Below are 17,132 nucleotides of genomic sequence, written 5' to 3' on the forward strand. Positions count from 1 at the left end.
GGCTAATTTGATTGTTTATCGACTTAATTCTATATTAAATGTTGGATTATTTTTTCTATACGCCTGTATAAATTTCATTACCTCAGCTAGCAAATTTAGATGTCTGTCACATAATTTTTGTTTACATTTTTAAATTTGTTTTTTTACACATTCGGCGTGCATTTAAATGTATCAGCGTAGAGAAATTTTCTACGTTGAAAGTGCATAAAATATGAATTCTTTTATGTTTAGGTTTTATTTGATGCGTTGGACATTCACCCAAAGAGGTTTCCTTTTGATGTTTGAAGGAGTGAAGGAATTTTGATTTAAGCAAGCTGAAAAACTTTAGGCAAATTAACACTTTATGTTTTCCTGCAATGGATAAAATGGTAAAATGTAAAGTTTTTTTTTTTTTTTTTGCATAAATTTCCAATACTAACGCAAGCAGTCCAAGATTATTGTAATTTACTATAGAAATTCTAGAAAAACTTTTGTGTATTTGAGGATTTGGAGAACAAATTTGTTCTTTCCTTTTTACGTAAATTGCCAATACTAATGCATGCAGCCCATGCTAATAAAATTTATGTCGTCTCGTCTTCTAATGCCCAAACCAAGCCAAGGCCCATTTTGAAGTGTGTTTTTGGGAGTTTGTATAAAATTTTATGAGAAAATTATTTAAAACGTTCGTCATATATTCGTCAAATGAATTTTTTAAGTTCTTTCACTTTTAAAATAGTAAATTTATGTTCTTTACAAAAATAAGCTGATAAAATTTGATTCCGATATAAATTTTTTACTACTTTTTATTTTGAATTTATCACAGGACTCATACATAATCCATTTTTTAAGGACAAAAAAAATTAGATTCCATTTATAATTAAACAAATTACATGATCCATATTCATTTTTATTCATCAAAAAAGTAGAATTTGAACTGAATCATATTTATTTTTCTTCTAAAAAAGCAGGATCCGAGCCATTTTTGCCACTTAAAAAGTGAGATATGACCTTTTTGTACATAAAAAATGATTGAATGCTGGTCACCTGATAAAATGATTGAATAGTGGTCACATGATAAAAAATGATTGAATGTTGGGTATGCATATGACTATGAAAAATGCAAATGAAGTTTTATTTGAATATTTTGAGATACAGTAAAAATCTATAAACTAGTATTTGATAAATTAATAACTTCTATCAAATAATAAAATTTTTCGATCCTGACTTGGGCTAACGAGCTAAATTGATAATTTTGATAAAATAATAAGATAATTTTTTTTTGAAAACCTTACATAACCATTTAGTATCATTCATATCATAAATTAATAAAATTACATATCATATTTTCCTAAACTACGAGTTAAAATATGAGTCTATTGTTGTTTTTTTCCCCTTAAAATTTAAATCTAAATTTTTCTAAACTTGAGACCTTTGAACTTTAGCCTACTTTTATTAATAGAATAATTCATATTTTTATAAAAATAAAATTAAATGAGGTATTTTTTTAAAATTGTAAGTGCACTAATTTATCAATTAATTAATATCTCTTTAAATTAATAAAATTTGTATCGTTCTAAAATTATTAACCTATAGAGGTTTTAAATTTGACTCTCCTTTGGAATATTGGTGCCTCAATTTTATTTTATTTTCTAAAATTTGGCCCATAGTTATTCCAATCACAGTTGGGAATTAATAATAATGTTTGGTGTTCTCTGAGGGCATTGCATTTATGAATATGTTGGCAATGGCAGATTGCGGTGGTACAGATTGGGGTGGCTAATTGATTAGAATATAGGTGAAAAAAAAAATATTCAGACACTTACGGGTCTGACAGGGGTTCTGTATATATCTATGGGTGCTGGGCTGTGTCAGCCCGGCACCTGACACAAAAAATTTTTTTTTTTTTTATAAAAGACACATGGGTGCCGGGCTGACACACCTGACAAAGACTGCAAAAGCTGGCTGCCGGGCACTCTCTGCCCGGCAGCCAGTCAAATTGTTAAAAAAAAAAATCGGCAGGCTTCAATGCAATTCAGACAAAGTAGATCTCGTGAATTTTTCACACTTTTTTGCTTCAGATTTGCCCCTTTTGGCAGGCTTGTGGACAAAACAAAAAATGTCTGGCAGCTCCCGTGAAGCAAAAAAGCTGAACCAAAAGAAAAATTTACGTACGATTGGACAAAAAAACTATGCTCCATTAGACTTTAGCAGGTCGTGAAACAATAACTGCTTACATATTATTCAATCGACTTAACGTTATATAGTTACTTATAATATAATAGAATATTTAATTAATTATTTTAATATACCAAATAAAGTATTGAACATTAAATAATGAATAAATTTTTAAAAGGACTTTTATTATAATTTTAATATATATAATATTTTTCATCCATGCATAATTCGTTTTTTCGAGTGTCCAATATACTTCTTTATGCATCTCCACATTTGCATTGCTTCTGCTTATTGTGCGCAGAAAAGTGAACTTTCCACCATAGAAATGTAACCAATGTTTAATTCTTACCTCCACTTTAATTCCGTGGATGGAAGAATATTGTCAGAAATGCATTCTTCTGTGGCTAATTGATTAGAATATAGGTGTAAAAAAAAAATCAGACAGGTTTAAAAACAACAGATATGTTCCTTTTTTTAAAAAAAGATATCAGCCTGGCACCTGACAGATTCCCTATTTTTAAAAAAGATATCAGGTGCCTTTTTTTAAAAAAAAAAAAGATGTCAGGTGCCGGACTGGGTCAGCCCAGCACCTTAATTAAATACATTTAATCAAATCTCTTTAAATTAATTCATTCAATTAATTAAACTAATTAATCCACTAAAATAATTAAAATAATTGTATACTAAAAAACGTAAACTAATTATCAACTATCTTAACAAATAAAGTGAATCGCATTAAACTAATATCACTAGTTTCGAAATTAAGCTATGCGAATTATATTAATTTTATGTATTTATTTTATTAGCATGGATATTATTTCAAATACTTAAATTGCCCCGACTAAATGGCTATCTTAATCAAAACTCAATTGCACAAATTCGTTCAATTAATCCATTCAATTAATTAACCTCGCCAAATACATCTAAATTCATTTAATCAGACCTCTTAAAATTAATTCATTCAATTAATTAAACTAATTAATCCACTAAACTAATTAAAATAATTGTATACTACATAACGTAAACTAATTATCAACTATCTTAACAAAAAATGAATTGCATTAAACTAATATCACTAGTTTCGAAATTAAGCTATGCTAATTACATTAATTTTATATATTTATTTTATTAGCATAGGTATTATTTCAAATATTTAAATTACCCGGACTAAATGGCTAACAGTTATCGTACGTAAATTTTTCTTTTGGTTCAGCTTTTTTGCTTCACAGGAGCTGCCTTCTTTTCACTTAACAAATTGCTGAGCTTCTTTTCACTTAACAGGAGCTTTCTTTCCTCCGCAATTTAGCTTCCATTCCCAACTCCCTACCGCCTCTACGTATATCCAACAGTGCCCCTGTAACCCCTCCTCTTTCTTCCCCAACAAAAAGAAGGCTCTATAGTTTAGTACCTTGTTTCGCATTTTTTTTTTCTAAACAATTTCACTGGCAGCCAGCTTTGTTTTTCAGCCTGCCGAATTTTTTTTTTTAACAATTTGACTGGCTGCCGGGCAGAGAGTGCCCGGCAGCCAGCTTTTGCAGACTTTGTCAGGTGCTCTGCCCGGCAGCCAGCTTTTGCAGACTTTGTCAGGTGCCGGGCTGTGTCAGCCCGGCACCCATGTGTCAACTATAAAAAAAAAAAAAATTTTTGGTGTCAGGTGCCGGGCTGACACGGCCCGGCACCCATAGATTTATACCACACCCCTGTCAGACCCGCAAGTGTCTGACTTTTCTTTTATACACCAATATTCTAATCAATTAGCCGATTGGGGTGTGGTCTCAGTTATTTATCTAATTGTTGTTGAATTTGTTAATTTTCAAGGGTAAAATAATAATAATAAAAAAAATTGTTTGGCAAAACTCAGGGGAGGTAAATACAATTAATCCATAAAACGCCCCGACCTCTGAGCAACCTGCAGAAAGGGCTTCCTTTCTTTCCCCAGATTCGTCATCTGAGCAACCTGCAGTTCAGCAGAACCCTGACCTCTGGTGTTCCGGTGCCCTTTTTGGAGGAACACTGAGAACTAAGGTAAGAGTTTTAAAAGTATTTTTTCTTGTACATGCTGTTACGGACTAGTGAATTCAAGAGACGAAATAAAACCATTTACCTTTTGATTGTTTGATTTTATGTCTTTTTGGGTCGTTTGCAAAGGTTGCTATTGAATATAAAAACCATTGAATATGTTTTCCAGCCGTGCTCGTTTGCTTGTTATGATCAGCTTATTTGTTTGCTTCTGATTATAGCTTATTTGTAAACTAAAAGCTGTTTTGGGGTGTTGTAATTTTGCTTTTGATTTCTCCTTTTCGTTTATTAAGTTGAAAACATAAAAGCTTAAACTTTTTTGTTTAAATAGCTTGTCTTTTCGTGAATTAGGCATTTTAATGGATTAAGCAAACAATAGCCTGCCCGGTGTTCTGATAACTCCATTTTGTTTTATAATCCTGTAAGCAGCAGATACGTGCATTGACATCACGAGTTTCTCACCACAAATAGACTTTTACGGTAAAAATTTTCAAGAGAATATGTATCTCTAAAGTTTCAGTACCATTTAATCTGCAATCAGTTATTTGATATCATCGTTGTGAAGAATGCACAAATCACTGACTTAGAGCCTGTTCTTGAAAAATTTTGAAAAGCTAAAACTATTTACATCATCACCTTCGTGACTGGTTTCTGGAGTCAGCCTCAAGTACAGTAAAAGCAGATATTCTGTAGAGTGTGTAATGTGCATGTGGTGGTTGGAGTGCAAAAGTTGTGTTTGTTGTCCAAAAATTTGCTAAATACTGATACTTTCTGTTTGGTGGTTAATAGTGGTGACAAATATTTACAAGGTGGTGGCGTTGTATATTCTATTTAGTGGTTATTTTGTGTGGTAAAGCATCCAGCTCCCGGTCTTGTGGAAGGTAGTGTCATGCTCAAGTATGTGGTGCTTTATGGCAGAGCCTCCAATTCTTTCTCATATTGTGTTGCTGTGAAGTTTGAACATGGAAATTCTGTATTTATTTGATGGTTACATAGGACCATGTATGGTCATAAACCAGTTTTGTGGTTAGCTGCCAGCATTGAACATTGGAATATTTTATGAGTTAGTATTGTATTTGAGAGTTTCTTTTGAAGTATGAAAGTTGTAGCTTTCAATAATCCTTTAAGTAGCCTATACATTTCGTGTTTACTTATTGAGATAATGCACTAAATCACCAAATTTGATAGTTAAGTTGATAGAATGTTGTAGATAGGTTTAATGAATAGATGACTGCATAGTCAAGGTGGTATCCATTATAGTTATGAGCTCCTTTATTGAATCCATGAGTTTTTCCTGTCATCGAAATTTGTCCATTACTTTGATCCATTCCCAAACCATTCATATTTTTGTAGCCTATGCCTTTTTAATCCTTTCTTCCTATTGAGCTCTAGAAGTAATATTTTTATGTTAGACATGAAACATAGCTGTTTGTAGTCATAAACTCCCTTATATTTCAAGGTTTTATACTCTTGATGTGTTTGATCACTTATTTCCTTGTTATTTTTAATTAGATTGGTGAAGAGGATAGTATGAAGTCAGATGAAGCTTCAAAAAAAGCATCACTCCGTCCGCTGGTGAAGTTTAATAAGGCATTCAAATTGGTAACTTTTTCTCAAACTCTTTAACATTGTTATATGTTAATCGAAATTCGTTGGCATATGTCCTCCATTTGTGACGAGACCTAAGGTAAGGCAATATGGTTGTTCTCACTCCATTTTCATGGGCATTTGAAATTTATGTTGTTTAATTATGCATCAAGGGAAAACATTAAAATGATTGCATCCTGATATTTCTATTGAGCCATGACATTGACAAACGTAATTTTACCAGTTCTGCTCCAAGTTCCTTGTTTGCACTAAAAATCTGTAATTTCTTGATTTAACGCAGTTAGGTGCCAATTTGTGGCTCGCTTATTAGTTATTAACTACTGTGTACTATGTACAGGAATTTTAATACCATGTAGTGATTAATCTATTGCTTACATGCAGGCTGAACAATGGGTTAATAGTATGAGTCAATTGGAGGATGAAAAATTTGCTAAAGTAGAGGTTCGGCCTTCCAGGTGAGTATATCAAACACCACCATTTCTATATCACTTGAGCTGAGAATTTACCATGTTAGGATCCTGTAGGCTTGGGGTTGGTGCAGCAGTTGCCCGTGAATCCAAAGTCGTTCAGTCAAATGACCCGATTGAAAGAAGATTACGTGCTAAATTGGAATCTCATAAGAAGAAAGTTGTCAAGAATGCTGAGGAACCTGGAGGGCCTACACTGAATGGAAATTCTCAAGAAGATAGTGACGACGAGGAACTAGGGAGCAAAACAAAAGCATTTGTGAAAAAGAGGCCTGCTGATTGGACTTTATCTCTACAACAAGGAAAGAAAAAACTTAAGTAACTCTGTGGATACAGTAGGACTGTCTGAATCAGACCTTTAGTTTCCTCACACATATATAGCTAAAAGGGGGTTCTAGGTTTATTCCTGACTTTGGTTATTTTAGTGCACAAGATCCTTTTTCATAGGTTGTGCAAAACTTCAAATCTGTATACGCCTGGGGAACTGCCTTTCAAGCCAACTGCAAGCAAAGAATGCGAGCTTCCTGTTGTAGTAGAGGAGGGAAGCTATAAGCTGGTCATCTTTTTAAGTTGATCCTAATCATTCTATGAACTTGAACCGGAACCTGAGGCAGCGTGTCTGCAATTACTGCTGGGAGGTCTATTCTATTTACTGTAGGTCCTTTAGTGGCTAATCTACTTGCCTTTGTTATGTTGCAGCTTCTCTTAAGGAGTCGCTTTTGGTCCTGTTGTTAAAATTAAGAGAGATATGTTGATACTTTTTTCAAGGTTTGACCATCTTTGTTAATCTTCGAAAGAACTTATTAAAGATTTTAGTGTCAAAAAATTTCAAGTGTGATCATGTGTTTGGGTGATTTAGAGACGTTCATCTCAGTTGTAAGGCAGGTGATTAGAATCTAGAATACGTTTGGAAACCATTGTCAGCAGGGTGAAACTTGTTTCCTGAATCCTGCGTAATGAGACAAAGGAAAAGGAAAAGTTGAATGTAATACATCGGTTGATTTATTATTTCACAAGAGATTATGAGCATTGTTGTGCGTTCTTCATTTAGTTGAGGAGACTCTCCTTTATGGAATCCTCATTTGACCATTATGATTTCAACTTTTGCTTCTGTTGGAGGGACAGAGTGCAGTAGGTGGTTGATGCTTGAGGGAAACTGCTTCGGAGTCTCACATGGTGTCTGAGCTGAATACTTGCCTAGTGGCTATGTAATTGAGAAGGTTAAGTGGGGAAATTATTGGAACAACTTTCCCTACCTTCTTCTGTTTTGATAAATAGAAATGCATGGATGCATAAATCAAAAGGAGTTAACACTTACGAGTCATCCTAGGAAAGAAACACCACCATGATCTCTTCTAAGAGGAGTGGGGGCAGAGCATGATGAATAAATAACAAAAGGTTCCATTTCCACTGCACTCAGCAAACCGAAGATCAAGTTCCAGCTGAGTAAAGTAAACTACTTAGCTCCATGAAGAGTTTGAATTAAATGATGACTGATGGATTTCTGTGCAGTACTTCATTCGCTAAAGCAAGCAAACAAACATTATTGTCATATACATGTACACTCAGCTAAACCCTGTATTTCCAACTTGCACTTGGAAGCGCAATGGGTAGAGAAGTGTTCTCATTATCTTATGTAAGCTGGTAACCTGAAATACAGCATCATGCAAGTAAATCTAGACATTTCTAGATTGAATTGGAATCAAAGAGGCTTTCCAAAACTGGCATGCAGCCAATAATATGTTGAGAACAACGGTGCCAAGAAGTAATAATAGCATCAAGTTGTACGAGTCCTCAAAGGAAGTTTGTCCAGAGCGCAAGGATGTATTCAGAATCTGTCGTACTTTTTTTTTTTTTTTGTTTAAATCATTGTTTATTTCTTAGTATGAGTTATTACATCCTCAAGTCAAAAGTTTGTGACAGCAAGAATGGCAATTCAACAAGAGTAAGCTATTTGCAGAGACAGAGAGAGTTAAAGACAGAAATTTTCACACAGCTAGATACAGCACGCCTATCAAAAGCACACCAACCTCTACAACTCTACACTTTCTAGAGAATGTCGTATTAATAAAGTCAGATCCAATGATCACCATATCAACTCTCCAACCCAATTCTGCCATAATCCACTAGCCCTTTTGCCTTCTCATGAGCTTGCATCAAAAGATGTTTCACATAAGAGATCCTCTATTTCTGTACATCTTCTGCCACAGAAGGCTTCCATGCTAGTCTCTTAGCAGAATATAGGCTGAGCATAATCCTTTAGGTCTCGGAAATTTAGCATGAGGTAAAAGATCACCAAATGTGAACCTTCATTAGACCACCAATCAGAGCTAGAGGCAGCATAACTGGAAATGTGGGTTAACCGGAAAAAAAGGACATTTTACTGCCTCAGCAGACTGAAGATCAGCTTCTTTTGCATTAGCTCAGTAATAACGTCAATTATACTTTACAGGTCAACTTTACGAACTTCAATCAAATCAGCTGAAGATGATAGAGAACCATTTTTCAAATCATCATAGATGAAGCTTGAAACCGTGTCCTCTACCAATTTGTCAAGAATGGCCTCTTCCATTTCCGTACCAATGTGTTGGATATCTAATCGAACATCTATCCATTTTCTGGACTTAGCCATGTCCTTGTTGAGAAGCTGATCCAAAGATTGAGGCGACGGGTCTTGCTGGAGGTGCCACTCAACTCCTTCCCATATCTCCTGAATAAGTGTCATCCTAGTTGGGACAGGCCGAATGCTCTGTTTATTACTCGACATCGACAGGAAACACCCAAAATAGCGGTCACATACCTCCTCCAGTACTTCGTTAATACAATCAAAAAGTAGCTTTTGCTCATGATGAGACCGGCTGGAAAACAGCTCCACTTCATCATACAATGTCGAATCAAGAATTGGAGATGAAGAAAGCCACTTTAATAGATATTCATCCCAGACCAATCCTGAACCTAGTAACACCGCTTCTACATATTCAAATGCAGATTCTTCATCATTCAAAGAAGTCTGCATACACATCCCTTGGTCACTGGAAGACCTCCACTCCTCAAAATGAATTTGCCGTGGTTGAATTTCTTGTTCAACTAAGAAATCAAAACATCCTTATATCAAATATGATATGGAAGTACAACTGACCATAAATCAAATAAATCTGTAGTTCATAAAATCTAATTAAGTGACCTAACCTGGCCTACGTATGGTCCTTGCTGGACTGATATCATCTTCAATAAACAGTGGTTCGAGAACAGAAACAGGACTGGGTCTGTCTGTTCTATCAATTGCACCCTCAAAATCTTCAACTTTTATGGTGACTGAGCAGTGTGAAGGTGATGCTGAAGGAGAAGGCAACATTTGACACTGCTCAAACGATTCCTGCAAAACAGAACAAGCATTTAGGCCTGTATAACACGCACAGCAGGGACACTACAAGAGTAATAAGATATTATGGCCAATTGTCATCAGATGTAAATTACGATTCTCATTTCAAGAAGACATCATCAAGAACCAGGAGATTACCATCTCCATTGACTGTGTCAACCCTTCTTGATGATATTGTACAGCAATATCACAGTTTTGATCATCTTCTGTACTGTAAGAGCTACTTGATTCATGAGCAGCATTTGAATTCTCATAGCATTCACGGTCGCCTTTAGTTGTTTCTTCAAATCCTGTAGCTCCTGCATAGGATTTATCTACCACATGATGAAATGAAGACTACGAATTGCTCATATCCAATCTCAGGAAAAAAAAATTAGAGGCAAAATACCTTCAGATACCATTACATCTCCACCTGAAGACAGCGCTTCGCCATCCAAATCAGTATGATGGTGCACACAAGACAAACTCCTACTTGCTTCTGGAGTTTCTACTTTCTGATCAAGACTGGCATTACTGGTGCTAGGTTCAATCTCTGAGCAGTACTTTAATGAACTTGAGGGTTTCCTAAGATTTTCTTCATCAACCTGATCTGTGGTCTCATTAGCAATCTCAATACCACCATGAGAAAACAGTGTGCTTTCAGTTGTTACAGAGCTGTCCTCAGTGCCCTTCCTAGGGCTGCTGTTGGCAGAAGAATTGTATTCTGAAAAAGAAAGAATCCTACCCAAGGATTTTGGTAGCTGCTGACTGATTAGCTCTGTATCATTATGCCCACTGCTAAGCATCTCCAAGAGGTGCTTCTTGGCCTCGAGGTAGATGTTAGCAACTCCCGACTTGGTATGCACAGAGGTATCTTTCACTGTATATGGGTCAGCATCGTTTGGTTTGCCGATTTTATCATCCCGATTTAGATTGATGGAAGGTTTGGCAAACCTTTCAGTATAGAAGTGGTTTCTGTTTGGAGACCGCCACCCTAAATTTTCTCCTCCAATTCCCTTCTCAAAATCATGTCTCTTTTGATGCTCTGATAGAGTTCTATGAGTGATTCCATCAGGAGAGGTCCCCTGCCTTTCTTTTCTGATAGCATGCTTTAGTTTCCGTTTGATTTCAGTGAAAGAGAACTGGCTTCTTTCTCCCTGGATCTTAACTCCCTCAGGATTGTGAGATTGCATGGAAGTGCTAACATGTATCTCTGTGTTTTGTTGTTGCAAGGTCGCTGGTCCAGGTTTTAAAATAACAATCTTACTAGAGGACTGACATTTGTCACTTCCCATTGAGGGGAAACTTTCCTGTGATTTGCTCCTCCTCCGGAAAAAGTTTCTGTGTTGTTTGTGGTTGATGAGGTCGTCTGTTTTTGAATGACTTAGTTTGTCTTCTACGAAGCCAGATCTTGGCAATGAATTGGAATGCAGCAGGCCTTTCTCTAAATGGGCGCTCTCCAAACCTTTAATTTGCTTTACCAAAAGAGAGTTCGGGTCTTGCAGGAGCTTTAACAGCAAGTCCTTTTCTAAACTCAATCTATTCAAAGCATCCATGGATTCTGTGGACTCCTGGACCTGCCCATTATCTCTAGAATGCTTAATATTGGATGAGTTCTGATCAATGAAGATCTTAATGGCTGCACTTAAATTTCCCTCGTCAACTGCACTTGCCTGATCTGATGGCACATCAAAATGATCATGCAACAAATGCATAATAATTTCAAAATCAATTTTATCTGAAGTTTTTTGACCGTCAACCTGATCACCAGACTTATCAGTCCCTAAATCTTTCATGACATCCAAATCACAAATGTTGATATCATTAGACCTCTTGCTGGCTTTCTTTCTATGTTGGCGATCTTTTCTTGTATGACATCCATGTTCTGGATGGCCCATCTCGGAATCACTGCTCTGCTTGTTTGGATCTTGCTCATTGACCATCTCTTCTTCCATGAGTTTCTTCACACTTGTTTTAAGAGTATCAACGGAGGCTATTCCACTCTCCCTGCCATCCTTTTTTGACATAAAACGGAATTCAATATTTCAATTTATATATGCTATTACACCAGTAATTGAGCATCACTTTGATCAATATGGCAAAAGACTTCCATTTTCACTCCACATCCCACAATAAAATGACTATTTGCAACTTTTGATACCAGATACTCTTCAAGATTAGTAAATGGAGGCAATAACTTACCTCACTATCCTGACAGTTTCCATCGGAATCAGGTGACACTAGTCCAGTTTGCGAGGATCCAGCACCTGTAGCAAATTTGAAGTAGCTATAGTCTGTAGAAATAGTGCTACATAGAATTCAAGTAATTGAAGCAATACAAATCATGAAAATATGACATGAACTGCATTTATATTGCTTATCAAAGAGGTTCCTTACCGGCAGCTTTCCTGCTCCCCTTTCTTCTATCTGGAAGGAGCTTTTTAGTGGAACGGCCATGGCGAAAATCAAAGATGCTGATCAATCCCGATATACAACCTGTTTGATCCTTTTCATACCGCAGACGCCGTCTTTGTGACCTCTTTGCCATTATCTCTGGCAACTCTCAGCTGTCAAGTTGTTGCTTTCATGTATATTTTCTTGCAAATGGGAACGCAAAAAGCCTGATTAAGAAGTGAACAAAGAGTGAGATGAGAAAACAGTATAGGTAATTCAATCCAAAAGATGACATTGATGCAACAAAGTTTTCAGATGATGAATGCACTGAGAAAAGGAGAGAAATGTACAATGACAGGAGAAGTAGAATCATTAAAACTCTGACACGTCTTATATAAGCCTGGAATTTCAATCAATTCATCGCATCAATCAACAAAAGAATAGGAGGTTTGTCATATGCCATGATCGTAGTTCATTCTGCAATTGATATAAACGAGCCTTTGAAAGAAAGTTTCGCAATTTTTTTTAAAAATTTAGAAAAGAGAGAAGATTCTAAACTTGCTCTCAAGCAAAATCTACATTCTTTTCTTTCTGTAATCTTTACAATTTTGGCAGGGGGAAGTTTCTTTTAAGTAATCTAGTGAGCATGTGATCATGTATTTTCTTGTAGATCGCCATGATCCCTCGTATAAGCATCAGAAACGTTGCAAAAGTCTTGTATTGACAAAAGGGGGGGGGGGGGGGGGGGGGGGGGGGGGGGGGGGGGAAGGAGGGGGAATAGCAGTCCGATCCTCCATAAACCCACAAGTACGAGATTGTTTTGCACCAAAAAATAAAAAGGTACAAGTAACATACAAATACAAACGCAAGGCAGATGATTTACCTGCAATTTCAGGCTCTCAGAAACACTAGGACTAACAAAAACAAGCATGCATCCAGATAAAACTTTGCCGAGATCCAAAACAGAGTAATTTCAGCTGCTCAAGGAAAGTAGTGCTCTCTAGTAGGAAAGCAAGTCTTAACCTTCTTTGTCGGTGATAAACCTACACAGTATTTCCGATGGTACCAGTAGAACCTTCCTTTCAAACCAGCTTTTTCAGACAAGGACAACTACTCCTAAACTTCGAAATACAGGCAGAAGATCCACTTACTGGATTGTAGTCACAATTTCCACTGGCATTAATCAATCTCACACACTCTGATGCATTGTCACTTCTTAATGAACTCCAAAATTAAAACTTTCTGCTTCGTTTTTTGCTTTTGATCAGGAAGAGAGGGATCAAACTCCTCAGAAACCCAAAATTCACACTAGTTCAAATTCAACAGAAATCTATATAATACTTTCTCAAGAAAAAAAAAAAAAAGATTCCAAATTTACACCTGTCCTGATTGCTATATATGCAAAAGGGCATCCGAAAGTAATATAAAATTTCAATCTTGACAAAGCTGGCCGAAAGCAATCCAAAGTAGTCCAGATATGAAGGAAGCAAAAAATCCAGAAAAAAAAAAGAGAACCCCCCACGAAAACCCAAAAATTGGTCTTCTTTTCTTCTTCTATCCGTGATGAAGCGTTGCTTGAGGGAATTTTCTATGCACAGCGGACAAAAAGAGGGGGAGAAAAAACACCGCCCCACGTAATAAAATGGAGAAAATGTGCGTGGGGTGCAGCCATTAAAGACTAAGGAGGAAGAGGGAAAGTGGGAAAAGATAGGAGAGATGTAGAGAAGAAGGGGAGAAAAAAGGGGGAAAGGTTGGAAAGTAAAAGTATGGGGAAACCTTTAATAATTAAATTTCTCTTGGAGATGCAATTGAGGAAAAGGGATTAAATTGGAGAGGAAACTGAAGAAGGAGAAATTGGAATTGGGAATGAAAAGGTGGGACCAATCAACCAGAACGAGGAGACCAAAGTTGATGGAGCTTTCCAGTGAAGAAAAGTGATGGTATGGTTGGTGTATTTGAGTTGGGAATGATTTTGCCATTTTCTCATGCTCTTTCCCTCTCTTCTTCTTGCCCAAATCCATTTCTTCCACGTTCAGCTATCATCATCAGTCTCACCACCCAATTCCACACCTGTGTCTCTATCTTTTAAGACTTTTATCTGTCTCTCTTTTTTCTCTGTCTACTGCATGTACATTACATCATGTCCATTTCAATCTGTTTCGGTGGGCATCCTTGGGATAGTCAGACAAAAGTTCCTGGTAGCGTTGGATGCATACGCATTGAAAGGGAGAGAGAGTTAACCAAATTGCTTATATATGCACGTTGGCGTTATCTGTTACGAAAGTGCTTCTACACCGCGTATGTGCGGTCTGGACTTTCAAAACACAGCAATTCAGTGGGCAAATTACATGTCACCACCCTTCTGTAGTTTTATTATATAATGTCACCTAATTCTTCTAAAGTTTCAAAATAGTCACGTAACTTTTTTATAATTTTATGTAAAATAGAAAAATAAAGGAAATGCATAATTCATTAGAGTGATTAAATTACACGCATTTTACAAGAACATGTAAGAACGTGGTGTTTCAAGTAACAATAATATTACAAAAGCTATTTTTCATTAAATTTCCAGTTTACATGAAACCAGAAAAGGGATTAAGTGGACATTTTAAAATATTTAAGAGGTTATGTGGCAATAAATGAAACAATAATGGGATGATTAATAATTTACCCTAACTCGGTAAAAATTGAATGGATTTGGCTCGGCAAATTTCTTTATAAAATTACAACGAACCCATAAATGGTATGGAAATAATATGAATAATTTACTGTCCAAACTAACCCATAAATAGTGAAAATCACAATCCAATACTACACGATTCATATTCAATGAGAGCTGAACCTAAAACCTCTAAATCCCGAGACTTTTGATTCAGCTCGATAATTGATCACATTGATTTGCTCTCCGATCAATTAAATTTCGAACCGATATAGATTGATTCATACTTGAACAAAATGGCAATGACTTGATTGGGTTTGTGTAAGGATAAAAGGGTATGAGTGGATAAATTTTAACTCTAAGTCTTTATACTCGTTTCGAGCTTATTATTATTTTCTTTTAAGGCAAAAAACCTCAGCAATCACTAAATTATTGAGCGGGTTAAGTTATGGCCATTAAATAATTTTTTGTTACAAGTTGACCGCTAAACTAACTAATCAGTACACTCGTAACCATTGCGTCGATTAATGCTCTTAATATATGAAATAAACAGAGCACATGGCATAGTTTTGTTCTTAATCGAGTAAGTGGTGGACAAAATTACCTCTACACTTTGCCACGCATTTTTAGACAAAAATATGAAATTAGTGGCAGCAATTTGGATAATGATACAAACATCACATTTTGCCAACAGTACGTGGCCTATGGCCAACAAGAAGTAACTACCTTCTTATACTTTATTATTCTTTAATTAGCTCGATAAAAGATAGCAATTTGTCATGATGCACGTCTCACAATTAACAAATTGTTGGACAGTTGACAAAGATTTATGTTCCTATAATCCTATTTGAGTTTTATAATCGCTCATGCACATCTCTTTCTAGATTCACAATCAAACAATTCGAAGAAATTTTTTTTTTTTTTTTTTGTGGGAGGCTATTCCTAAGATTCAGATCGTTACAACATATTTCCACGCCAAATTTACAAGCTATAATTTTGAGGGAGGATCAAAATTTTTCTCTTTCGTTTCTTTTTCTTTGTTGATTTTTGTTAAGCTTAATTGGAAATTTACTTTACTTTTCTAATTTATCTTTATTTTGTGCACTCTTAACTTGTCGATGGCTTAGATGCTAATTGCTAATAGCTTAATGATATATGATACTACACAAAAAGAGCAGATATACACATCGTAATGTAGATATCTCTTACGGAGGTCTTAAATTAGTTTCAAACCCTTGCATAATTCTACCAAATCCGTCATATTTTTATTAGGAAAAAAAAAGTTAGAAAAAAGAAAGGGAGTAATATTCTTTCCTTTCATCTTCAAACTCCAAATGCCCACACAAAAGAAAGGGTGCTTACCATAATCTGATTGTTTTTTATATATAGAAAGGGTGTTTTTTATATATAGAAGTTGACATTTGACAACAAAAAGAAAAAAATAATCTATTTGTTTTTAATATTATTTGAACTCGTCGCTTCGAGAGAAAAAACATAGGGTGTGCCCAAAGAATCTACAGTTTTTTTTTAAAAAAAACTTAAGACATGAAAGATTAAACAAATGGAGAGGAGCACAATTTTTACAATTTTTTGTTCATCTGGTTAATATAATTCTTACAATTTTTTGAGTGAATTTGTGCAATTTTTATTACAATTTAATTGTATGAATTGATAAATTCACACTTACAGTAAAATTATAGTACTAATTTATTTCAAATATTATTATCAAATGTTTTGAGAAATTTTATAATTGGTCCAAATTCAATAAAAACTCAACTGGAGAGGACCTGATCCGAATTTTTGACCGAGTTCAGTGCTAAAACCAAAAGTCCCCCCATTAAAAGTCCCGGTAAGCAGTCGTGTCATCTTTCAACATCAATGACACTGATGCCTTGTTTCACTTGTGGACAAGTCTACCGCAAAGTTGTCCTCCGTATATACATATACATACATGAGAATATATATACATTGAAAAATACCGCAAAAGTTGTCCTCTCAAAAAAAAAATATATATATATATTGAAAAATATTGTTAATTAACAACAATTTTAGGAAATTTATGACATACATTGAGTGTGTGTCTACGTGTGCATGCGCGCATACACACATATATATATTTGTTTTCTATAAAAGAGATAATTAAAGTATTAAATAATTGATCCGCAGAAGTAACCATCTCACTCTTTTTTGTTTTTTTTTTTCATTTTTGCCAGACAAGGCCTTGCCCACTTGGATTGCTGCAAGTGTAAGAATGTTGTTCCCTTCCCCCTAATTACTTCACAAGAGGGGAAGGTATTCTCATGGACAAATAAATTAATAAATACAGTAGATGATAGCAAAGAAAGGAACAGAGAGCTGGTGTGAAATGGTATATTTGAACCAGATTGAGAAAGTCTCTTAGTTTGTGTCTAATTTTCTTCACCCGGAAACATATTCTTGTCATTAAATATGCAAAACGATAATGGACAAA

The 17,132-nt window shown here is 35.4% G+C and overlaps 2 protein-coding genes across 3 annotated transcripts; one reads left to right on the forward strand and one right to left on the reverse strand.

Moving 5' to 3' along the window:
- Nucleotides 1-4,007: 4,007 nt before the first annotated feature.
- On the forward strand, nucleotides 4,008-7,056 carry LOC113733187 (uncharacterized). The gene is made up of 4 exons (XM_027259403.2): nucleotides 4,008-4,179; nucleotides 5,686-5,775; nucleotides 6,163-6,236; nucleotides 6,306-7,056. The coding sequence occupies exons 2-4, from the start codon at nucleotides 5,704-5,706 to the stop codon at nucleotides 6,568-6,570; spliced, it is 411 nt and encodes a 136-aa protein (XP_027115204.1). The 5' UTR covers nucleotides 4,008-4,179; nucleotides 5,686-5,703; the 3' UTR covers nucleotides 6,571-7,056.
- Nucleotides 7,057-8,177: 1,121 nt separating this feature from the next.
- On the reverse strand, nucleotides 8,178-14,182 carry LOC113733186 (uncharacterized). 2 transcript variants are annotated; one of them, XM_027259402.2, is made up of 7 exons: nucleotides 12,887-14,182; nucleotides 12,007-12,230; nucleotides 11,812-11,876; nucleotides 10,019-11,624; nucleotides 9,769-9,929; nucleotides 9,438-9,624; nucleotides 8,178-9,335 (listed from the first exon to the last, which is right to left on the reverse strand). In XM_027259402.2, the coding sequence occupies exons 2-7, from the start codon at nucleotides 12,155-12,157 to the stop codon at nucleotides 8,695-8,697; spliced, it is 2,811 nt and encodes a 936-aa protein (XP_027115203.1). In that variant the 5' UTR covers nucleotides 12,158-12,230; nucleotides 12,887-14,182; the 3' UTR covers nucleotides 8,178-8,694. The 2 variants fall into 2 exon arrangements, with proteins under 2 accessions (XP_027115203.1, XP_071937268.1); XM_072081167.1 differs by having other exon boundaries at nucleotides 9,769-9,944; nucleotides 12,887-14,071.
- Nucleotides 14,183-17,132: the final 2,950 nt, after the last annotated feature.

Source organism: Coffea arabica, chromosome 2e (assembly GCF_036785885.1).
Source record: "Coffea arabica cultivar ET-39 chromosome 2e, Coffea Arabica ET-39 HiFi, whole genome shotgun sequence".
NCBI classification, from domain to species: Eukaryota; Viridiplantae; Streptophyta; class Magnoliopsida; order Gentianales; family Rubiaceae; genus Coffea; species Coffea arabica.